General features: G+C 40.3%; 1 protein-coding gene across 1 annotated transcript; it reads right to left on the bottom strand.

Annotated features, from left to right (window-relative positions):
- Window positions 1-6,809: 6,809 nt before the first annotated feature.
- On the bottom strand, window positions 6,810-9,442 carry LOC136516168 (two-component response regulator ORR29-like). Its single transcript, XM_066509541.1, has 5 exons — window positions 9,328-9,442; window positions 8,937-9,092; window positions 8,209-8,337; window positions 8,029-8,105; window positions 6,810-7,001 (listed from the first exon to the last, which is right to left on the bottom strand). Exons 1-5 carry the CDS (start codon window positions 9,440-9,442, stop codon window positions 6,810-6,812), a joined length of 669 nt encoding a protein of 222 aa, XP_066365638.1.
- Window positions 9,443-9,900: the final 458 nt, after the last annotated feature.

Raw genomic sequence — 9,900 nt, 5'->3', positions numbered from 1 at the left:
CATCTACCTTACGTAAGTGTTGGTGGTCCTTAACTCATAATTTTTACCACCAACATTTATATAAAACCTACTAAAAAGAACACCAAACTTAGAATTAGGACTTATAACTAATAAATTCCATAAGTTTTGGTGATTATTCATTTGTAGGAGGACATGTCAGGATTACATAGGAAAAGAGCCTAAAAGTATACAAGAAATGCAACTTTATAAACATCCAACATGAGCCCAAGGGGAGATAGCCCACTTACCAGTAGAATCAGGGCCCGAAGGGATGGAGAACATGGCCAAATTCTAACCAAACCACCTTATCTATGTAGAACCCCACCATGGGCCAAATAAAAAAGATCATAGAAGTTCACCCACCAAAGATGGGCTTGATCTAGCCTAGTCATGGTGCACCCCCACTAGCCCCGTTTGGCCCGAGGCTTGGTCAGTTTATGCTTACCGCCTTGGCCAACATTGGTATGGTGGTGTTGCCTAGGTTCAATGTACTTGGAGGTCGGTTCGGTGCCTTCCATGTGGAGATGAAGCATCTTCCAAATACCCCCTCCTCTCCACCTATAAAAGGCTCCCTCCTCCTCATTTGAACAACACACAAAGGAACAATAGCTACACCACTAGAGCATCATTCCAAAGAGCCTAAGCCCTAGCTAGCTAGTAGAGTTGGTTTGGGAGAGATGTGAGGGAAGAGTTCGGGGAAGAGCTAGGCTTGTCGATGTCTCCCCGCTTTGTACCTCAATGGATACTTGTGCCTCAACGAGTTTTCCTGCTAAGTGAGTATTCATGATTCTTGTGGTTCAAAGTCTTTGAATAGTTAAGCTATACTTTTACTTGTTTGCGGGATCATCATCCGTCCCCGTGGTGGATACTCTAGTAGAGGGCCCTGATAAAGACAGATAACCTTTCGTGAATGCTAGAGTAGTAGTCGATAGCGTAGACGTGGTGTCTAGGCTAGAGGCTACCTTCATTTTCCTCATGTCCAATGGTTGAGGGGTAGGCGGTAAGTGATGACAGCCCTGTCCGTCCCTTGTAGTCCCCCATGTTCGGGTATGACGTAGAGCCATAGGCCAACAACGCTTGGCATACCAGTGTTCACCGGTGCCCAAAGTAAGCAAGTAAAAGTAAAGTTTATCTGTCCTTAGACCCAAAAGCCATAGGAATCCATCTCTACCCTTTCCAACTTTACCCTTGTGTTGTCCTTGGATGAACTAGTTAGAAGAAGTACCTCCGTTCCTTGTGAAAAATGTGATACCCTGAATACTTTCGGGTGAAGGCTACAATGGTAATTCCGTGCGTTTGTGGATTCTTTCTGTTTGCGTGAAGAAATACCAACAATAAGTCTGTAGGGAGCATAACCTTTATTATGCTATCTATGTACTGCTTGTGTTAATTCATCAGTTGACCCAGTTGTTATGTTAATGTTGAGCATTGTTATTATAACAAGTACTCTTCATTGTGGACATGATGAATGATGTGTAATGATTATATCTGTATGGTGTGCGTTCAATAAGTTATTAAAGCCTAGCTAAATTAGTAAATACATTGTGAAAACTAGAAGCAATTATGCCACCGTCGAATGTATGGGCCGTTGGTTGTTTTGTCATCATTGCCGCTATTCGTTTGATGTGGCTAGGGTCAATAGTATATCATTACTGAATTGTTTAGTAACCCAACACCAATTAAAGGATCATCATGGGCGGATCATACTATAACATGACGGTGATGATGCCCTATGACCAGGTGGTTCATTCGTTGAAGCGACGGTGATGTTTGCCTTAACACAGGCGGGTTGTGCTCTAATACGATAGAAACAAGGAGTGATCATGGACAGATCATAAGCCAACATGGCGGTGTTAGTGTACACCTACATAGGTGGGTCGAGCCTCAATGTGATGGAATAAGGATCTGATCACAGACGGATCATAAGCCATGCGGCGGTGTTAGTGCATAACCACACAGTTGAGCCATGGTCCAATGCAACGGAAGTAAGGATCTTATCATGGATAGATGATAAGCCAAAATGATGATGTAGCAAACATCCGAGTCGGTCTTAGATAACAATGGCGATGGCTATGACTATCACTACCGATAGCTTACTGCCGAGGCCAAAATAGGACTGCAATAGGGGTTACGACGTGGCCATGAAAGGTGTGAGCGTAGTAGTGCATGTGCAGCTTAGATATTAGTGGCCTCAGTCATGTGAATTATGGACACAATGCATTGAATTGCTTTTGATGCCTTCATCTTGTTTGGAACCAAATGGATAACTTGGTTGTCAACAAGAAGACACTGAAAGCAAACATATGAGCTGCATCGTAATACATCCAACACCGAAAGGTATGATAGCATCGATTGGTGGAGACTCGACGTTCATGATCTAGGCTTCAAACCAAGGCTGATTCAAACCTCCATAACCATTACACCACTGCTCCATTGGTTGTCAACCATGTGAACGCGATTGACCTCGCCGAGAAGGCTTTCCTGCAAGCGAATCGAGAACACAAGCAAGAATGGGATGAATGCAATTCTAAAATTGCAAATAAATATGAGGCTTATGATAATGAGAAGGAGTTCAAGTCTTTATTCGAAAGGACTAATCGCCACAGGCGAACAAGATCAAGAACTGGGGCCCTGGTCCACAGCAAGCAGCCTTGGCGGCACAGTTGCAGCAAAACGATGTCTGTTTCACGAGGAAATCAAGAACTAAATAAAACCCAAACCCTAAAGAGAGCAACGACTGCTATTTATAGAGTCTTGGGCATCACCCCCTGGACGCGCCCCTAATGGGCCCAAACATGATACACGGTCTAACAGACCAAAAGACGGTGTCGCAGCACCCTGACAGATTCTGGATGCTAAATTATTTCGACGATTCCTGTTGATTCTAAAGGGCTTTTGATGTGAGACCACTTGCATTAGCTTCGTTATCAAATTAGCTTTCCAACCATATGTGGATCGTTGAAAATAGAGTCCAGATGCCTCCTAGGTGACCAGTTTAAGGTAGACTGGTCCTGGAGGCCAAGGCAGACTCGAACTTGAGTTGCTTTGGGCCTCCACCTTGGGGACTCGAACCGAATTAGCCTTAGGCCTCCTTCTTGACTTGGACACCCTTGCTGACCTCCTACCCCTCCATACCATGCACCAAACATGGTCATATGCATGGGTGTCTTGTCCTCATCATCCTCCCCTTCTTGATGAAAAGCCGTCATCGACGTCGATTGTGCTTAAAACTGATCCTGCACAACACAAAGAAGAATGGGGTTGCGAAGACAAAGGGAACTAAAATAATTGTGAGAAGGAACATGACCATGTTTCCAAGTTTCTAGCATGTCATCTTGAACTAGGGCCCTGGTCCACAGCAAGCAACCTTGGCGGCACAGTTGCAGCAAAACGATGTCTATTTCACATGGAAATCAAGAACTAAACAAAACCCAAACTCTAAGGAGAGCGATGGCTGCTATTTATAGAGTCTTGGGCGTCACCCCCTTGGACGTGCCCCTTAATGGGCCCAAACACGATACACGGTCCAACGGACCAAAAGACTGTGTCGCAGCACCCTGGCAGATTCTAGACACTGAGATTCCCATTGATTCCGAAGGGCTTTTGACATGAGACCACTTGCATTGGCTTCCTTATCAAATTAGCTTTCCAACCATACATGGATCATCGAAAACAGAGTCCGGATGCGTCCTGGGTGACCAGTTTAAGGCAGACTGGTCCTATAGGCCAAGGCAGACTCAAACTTGAGTTGCTTTGGGCCTCCACCTCGGGGACTCGAACCGAATTAGCCTTGGGCCTCCTTCTTGACTTGGACACCCTTGCTGGCCTCCTACCCTCCATACCATGCACCAAACATGGTCATATTTATGGGTGTCATGTCCTCATCAATGTAGACATCATTGGCATAGAAATGTGGCCTCAGATATGTTAGAAGTTCAAAATACCATAAGGACTCACTAGTGGCACTAGAGCATATGAAATAGAAATGTAGAATCAAGCAAGCACTGGATAGAAAAAATAGTTTAAGGCAGAAGGGAAGACCCTGTTTGTTTGCCTAGACTGATATGCATGTGACGCGTGCCAAAGAAAACCAACCAGTGCCACCTCCTAGTTCTTTTTATCATCATTGGCCTGACCAGATCTGAAACGCTACAATGTTTCTTGTATACCTCATGTTTAAGCAAGCACCAAAATAGTGAAGTGAACAGGAAAAGGAAAGAACAGAGACCTACGGATTAGATCTATCGCCTCTACCGTGACACACGACGAACATGGACGCCAATGTCGCTGCGCTCTACCGGGAAGACTCGCTGCCTAGCCTCTAAAAGGATGCCTGAGCCACCATAGCTCACTGGGGATCCTCTGTGGCCACCGCCGCCACCGCAAGTCCAACGGGCATATATTTGTTTCCACTTGAAGGGGATATATCCAATATATAAGTCAACCTATCCACACAGAGAACATATACTACTCCAAAGACATGTGAACACAAACCTGGAGTCTAGCGCAATGGTGAAGGTGGTCCTTGCTCTGGGTCCTGGGTTTGACTCCTAGCTCCCATGGGGTTTTTTAGTTTGAATTTATTAAACCCTGGCGGCAACAAGTGACACGCAAGCCATTGGGTCCCATAGGTTGGATGGAGATGGAGAAAGGTGCCATCAGGTCCCACAAGTCAGACATGTGACATGCAAGCCATCGGGTCCCACAGGTTAGATGGAGACATCGGGTCCCACAAGTCGGACATGTGACACACAAGCCGTCGGGTCCCATAGGTCAGATGGGGATGGAGAAAGGTGCCATTGGGTCCTATAAGTCAGATGGAGAAGGGTCCATAAGCACAAGTGACACGCAAGCCGTCGGGTTCCATAGGTCGGATGGAGATGGAGAAAGGCCCCATAGGTACACGTGACACATAAGCCGTTGGGTGCCACAGGTTGGATGGAGAAGGGTCCCACAAGTACATGTCACATGGAGAAAGGATCGAGCGGAGACTTTTATGATGAATTGTAGGCATCATGTATGAGTAACTGCAGGTCCCATAGATACACGTCGGATGGAGAAAGTACCTTGTGGAGATATATGACGAAGCACCATGATTATAGATCGAATATTGTTCATCATGGATTAGTAGTTAGTTCAATGATGAAGCCCTATTCATCACAGTTCTGAATAAGATAGTAACAGATGAGCAGGAACAGTCGTGCGAGTGATGTGTGTCGAAAACCTATGTTGTTCTGTGATGTTTTTTTATGATGATACATGATTTCGTCATAGATAAAGGGGTTCAAGGATCTTCACCAATGATCTATGATGAAACTGAAATTTTTGTCATAAAAAATAATTTTTTATGATGGTTTCTAATTCGTCATTAAGATTTTCGTTATACAAGTGGATATTTGTAGTAGTGAGATAGCAGTCCAACTTATAATTTTTGAAGAAAGCTCACAAGGTCTAGGCAAGTAGCCAATTATTGATAGATAGATGGATAGCTGTTCACGGCTAGAACATTAGTTTACTCCGATGATTGGTGCATGTGCCGGGGTTGGTTCTGCTTGCTCTGCACATCTGAATGTGAAATTGTATTATTATTGTAATGCTAGTATTGGATTTTTTGAGTCAAAATGCTAGTATTGGATTTGATATTTGAATTTCGCAGCGACTAAGACTGTCTCCAACAGGGAATCCATATAGGCACCCAAACCTAAAATATGTAGCAAGAGACTTAAAGTCAGCCTCCAACAGAGTACCTATATAGGAGACCTATTTTGAGTTGCCTGAGAGGCATAACCCAAATATGAGCATCCTCTCTCCTGGAAATCCATTTGCAGAAAGGATTCTATTTTGAATCTTGTTGTTGGAGAAAATGCTGAATAGGTATTGAACCTTTTGCCTGTAGCGCTACCCAAAGGATGAATGGGTCTTGTATTTTGGGTGTTATTGTTGGAGATAGCCTAACACATGCATACTTAACTACAAGTTAACTGTAACCTTGATCTGGTCCTGATTGATCCATTTGAATGCGGACCAAGCTGTCCTGTATCTGACCTACTGTTATTAGAAAAATAGATTGGACTAGCCAAATGAGCATTACCTTGTTGAAAGTTTCTTCTATTTAGATGATAAAACTCATCGGTTTTACGTAACTTGTCTACACTTGCTGACTACATGGTTGTTATATTTTCAGGAAGTGTTGGGCACTAGCCTTTGGCATGAGTTTCTGGAAAATGATTCTCCACATAACCTGATGGATGTGCTCTAGTTTTGGCAAGTCATTCCTTTTGTTTTTTGAGTTCTTAGAAATGATTGTGTGCACAAACCTTAGTATGTGAAACACAAAGTACTAGTATTGCTTGTTGGATGTGAATTCATGTAATTCTTTTGGTGGCTTGACTTTGCTGGATGTGATATACAAGACAAACTGATGTTATATGTATTGATCTACATGTGATATATGTGTTTGTGTATCTTCATGTGACATGGGCAATATATTAAAGTTTGTATATCGGTTTGATATGTGCTAAAAATCATATTTATTTTTTTGGTATATTTATATTATCCTGTTGAACAGTCTGTCGCTATAAATACATGGAGTAATGGATGATCTGTCGGTAAATGCTTGGTAACTGATTATCTGTCGCTAAAGAATAGCAGCGGGCTGTGTGTCGCTATAAATATCCAGGGCAACAAACTATCTATCGCTAAAAGTACTATCTGTCGCTAAAGTTTTTTAGCGATAGGATTTCATCTGCACAAGTCTATGCTATAGCTTTTTAGCGACAGATCGTATGTCATTATATTCACTTTTAGCGTCAGGTGTTGTGGTGTAGTGCAGCTTCATCTTCAGTGATAAGAATCGCATATTTAGCTGCTTCATCACTAGACAAAACATCAACATGTTGGGACTCATCATACATGATACCAAGTTGAATGGATCTTTGCATTGCGGTGTACGCGCTGCTCACATATAAGCTTCTTGCTTGTTCATCCAACATGTCTTGATCCTACATGGTAGTGAAAAGGAGTGCTTACAAAGCTTCCAAATATTACAAGATTAGATCATCTCATGAGAAAAAATACAATCACATGCATCTTTTGGTTAATATAACAAAAAGTTATGTTGCTACATTACAGACTCACAGTTGTTATTCCCACTTGTTGAATGTCTAGACTGATAAGGGATGTGTTAGGGCCTTTTCGACAACTCTTTGTAGATTTGAATGTTGAGCTTCGCTTTATGCACTTTGTTGCATCCAACAGTACATTCTTTCGTTTCCCTGATTCCATGCGTTTTCGATATTTCTGATGGAAAGATCAATTTCACAATTAGATTAGTAGCTCCTGAAACAAGAAACTCATGTGGAAAATCACTATGTCTAAGATTGTCAATGGAACTATATTCAGGTTGGAATTAGCAGGCGTGTATTTGTTTTTATTACAATGATAAATGTGAAGGCATTTTTATGGAAAAAGTTCAAATTACTCCCATAAAATTTGGCCAATGTCCATATAACCCCATAAACTTACATTTCATTCATTTTACTCCCTCCAACTATGTCAGTTGGTCCAATTTACCACTTAACAAGATTGATCTTTTTTTTTTGTTTCCATACATACAGTTTAAGTTTTAATTTCAAATTTTTAGGTGATAGTGGAAATCATAATTTATATTAGAAAGATACATCATAAATTTTCATCATTATTTTGATAGGTTATGACATTTAATAAAAAACACTAGAAATACAAAAGTATATGAAACATAGTGATGAAAATTTCATAATGTATTTTTCAACATAAAATATGATGTCCTCTATGACGACACAAAAGTTTGAAATTAAAATTGAACTTGTGCGTAGAGAAATTAAAAAAAGACAAATCTTGTTATGGGTTAAACTTGACCAACCAAAATAGTTGAGGGGAGTAAACAAAACCAAACATTAGTTTAGGAGGTTATCTAGACATTGCCCAAACTTGGAGGGAGTAATATATTTGAACCTTTTCATTTTCTTAATATACTTGCTATAGGCATACCTGCATGTGAGAAGCAATATGTTTGCGATTAACACGATTGATGTTCATGATAATCTCTATGTTTCTAGCACAAGCACCTGAAATATAAGACCAAAGAGTTTGGAACCATCCAAATTAATCTAAATAGAACTTTCTATGCAAAGAAATAAAGGGACATGTTACAAGTAAGAAATTTGTTACCTTCTCTAAGTATTTCAAGTGCACGTAGGAACTTCCCATGCAGATATGGAGTCCAGCAAATATAACCTTTCTTTGTTTTATTAGTATTATTATGTTTCTGGTGACTTGCTCCTTGTGTTTCTTCATTACCTATACACGTATACAAAATGTCGCATATCAATTGTATATCAAAACCATTGTATACCCACTAATCCAAACCACACCACTTCCTTTAATTTTACCAGGTGGTGTTGTCCAAATGTAACGGGAAAGGTTAACTATTTTTATGTTTGTATCTTTTTCTTCTTTTAAATGTACTAATATAATACTACTAATATGGTAAAACATTGCTAGTGGTTTAAATATGTATGCTTTTGATTCCGATGAAGTTGCAACAATTAATTTTCTATCAACTTATAAAGTAGAAATATTAGTAACTTGCATTGGTTTGAACCTTGTAATAAATGCACAATATTGTCCATCCCTGGATTTTTTATGTCAAGATGTTGCCAGATGTTATGTATGGTGTTGGCATCAACAGGCTTGTTCACTAGAAACCGTGCACCAAGCTCAACACATCTTCTCATTGTATCTAGTGTGGCCTCCTTTGACATCACTGGTTCAAATTTAGGACATGTTACTAGGTTCATCCAAAGAAATAGAGAATAACAAGCATATCAAAGAAATAAATGGGAATACACACATTAGAAAGAATTGGATATACAGTTAGGAATGAAATTGGCACTTACTAATCACTTGAATATCTTTATGAGCCTCTCTAACGATGTCAAGGAACTGAAAACCATGTATCTCTTCCATATGCAATGCTACAAAAGCGACATCAACCTCTTGTGCATGACCCTCGAGAAAATGAAGTGCTTCTATTGGACTTGTATATGCTGTTGCTGAAAAAGAGAGAAAAAAGGTTTACGCTGTATGTGGAAGGAAACTTCTATCCAAAAATAGTTTAGAATGAAAACAAATTTAGGAACTTCACAAGTATACATTGCTATATGCCAAATCATTTATGTTAGAAAGCTATGTTTCGCACATGTAGAAAGAGGCATATAACATTATTTTCTTATTAGGGATTTTCTTCCATGGATTGTACATTTCCAAATCAGAATGGAAGGAACTTACCTTGAAAATTGACTTGACAAAGCATGGTCCTTGCAGAATTAGCATGATGTTTATCTTGGTCAACAACGATGACACTGAGCCCATTAATAGGGCATAACTTCGTTCTTTCATCCATGAGCTTTGGAAGTTACTAGGACCGAAGTACTTTAGGTATCTCACGAAGGATTAGAAGCACAGGGTATCTATTTATAAACAAACAATGTCTAACCAATGTTTCATGCCAAACCCCACCCCACCCCTCCCCTCTCCTTTTCTTGTTTAAAATACTATAGATAATGATAAGTACGAGATACAATAAGAAGTATAAAAAGGGAAAAACTTCTTTACAAAGTTGAAATAAAACAAATTTGAGTCATGAGTAAATAACTCTAGCCTAGAGATATAATTGTAGATATGATGATGCAAAAACGGGTTGAGACTAAGCCATTTGGATGGTGTGCCATCGTGCCTCATTGACTAATGAAAACATATGCATTTGTCACTATAGATTTTTAATCTCGCCTACAAAATATCTTGCCTATGTTACTTCCAAAGTAGTCAACTGTTTGTTTATTGTGTAAAAAATCAGAAAAG

Source organism: Miscanthus floridulus, chromosome 17, assembly GCF_019320115.1.
Source record: "Miscanthus floridulus cultivar M001 chromosome 17, ASM1932011v1, whole genome shotgun sequence".
Lineage (NCBI taxonomy): Eukaryota > Viridiplantae > Streptophyta > Magnoliopsida > Poales > Poaceae > Miscanthus > Miscanthus floridulus.
The sequence above is the reverse complement of the archived record's forward strand: the minus strand, read 5'-3'. Positions and strand labels throughout refer to the sequence as shown.

Bases quoted from the DNA above. Each gene is read 5' to 3' on its own strand.
- LOC136516168 (XM_066509541.1), bottom strand. From the start codon at position 9,442: ATGGATGAAAGAACGAAGTTATGCCCTATTAATGGGCTCAGTGTCATC. The intron at 9,093-9,327 runs GTAAGTTCCTTC...TCTCTTTTTCAG, and splicing joins TTGTCAAGTCAATTTTCAAG to CAACAGCATATACAAGTCCA. The intron at 8,106-8,208 runs GTAACAAATTTC...CTTATATTTCAG, and splicing joins ACTTGAAATACTTAGAGAAG to GTGCTTGTGCTAGAAACATA.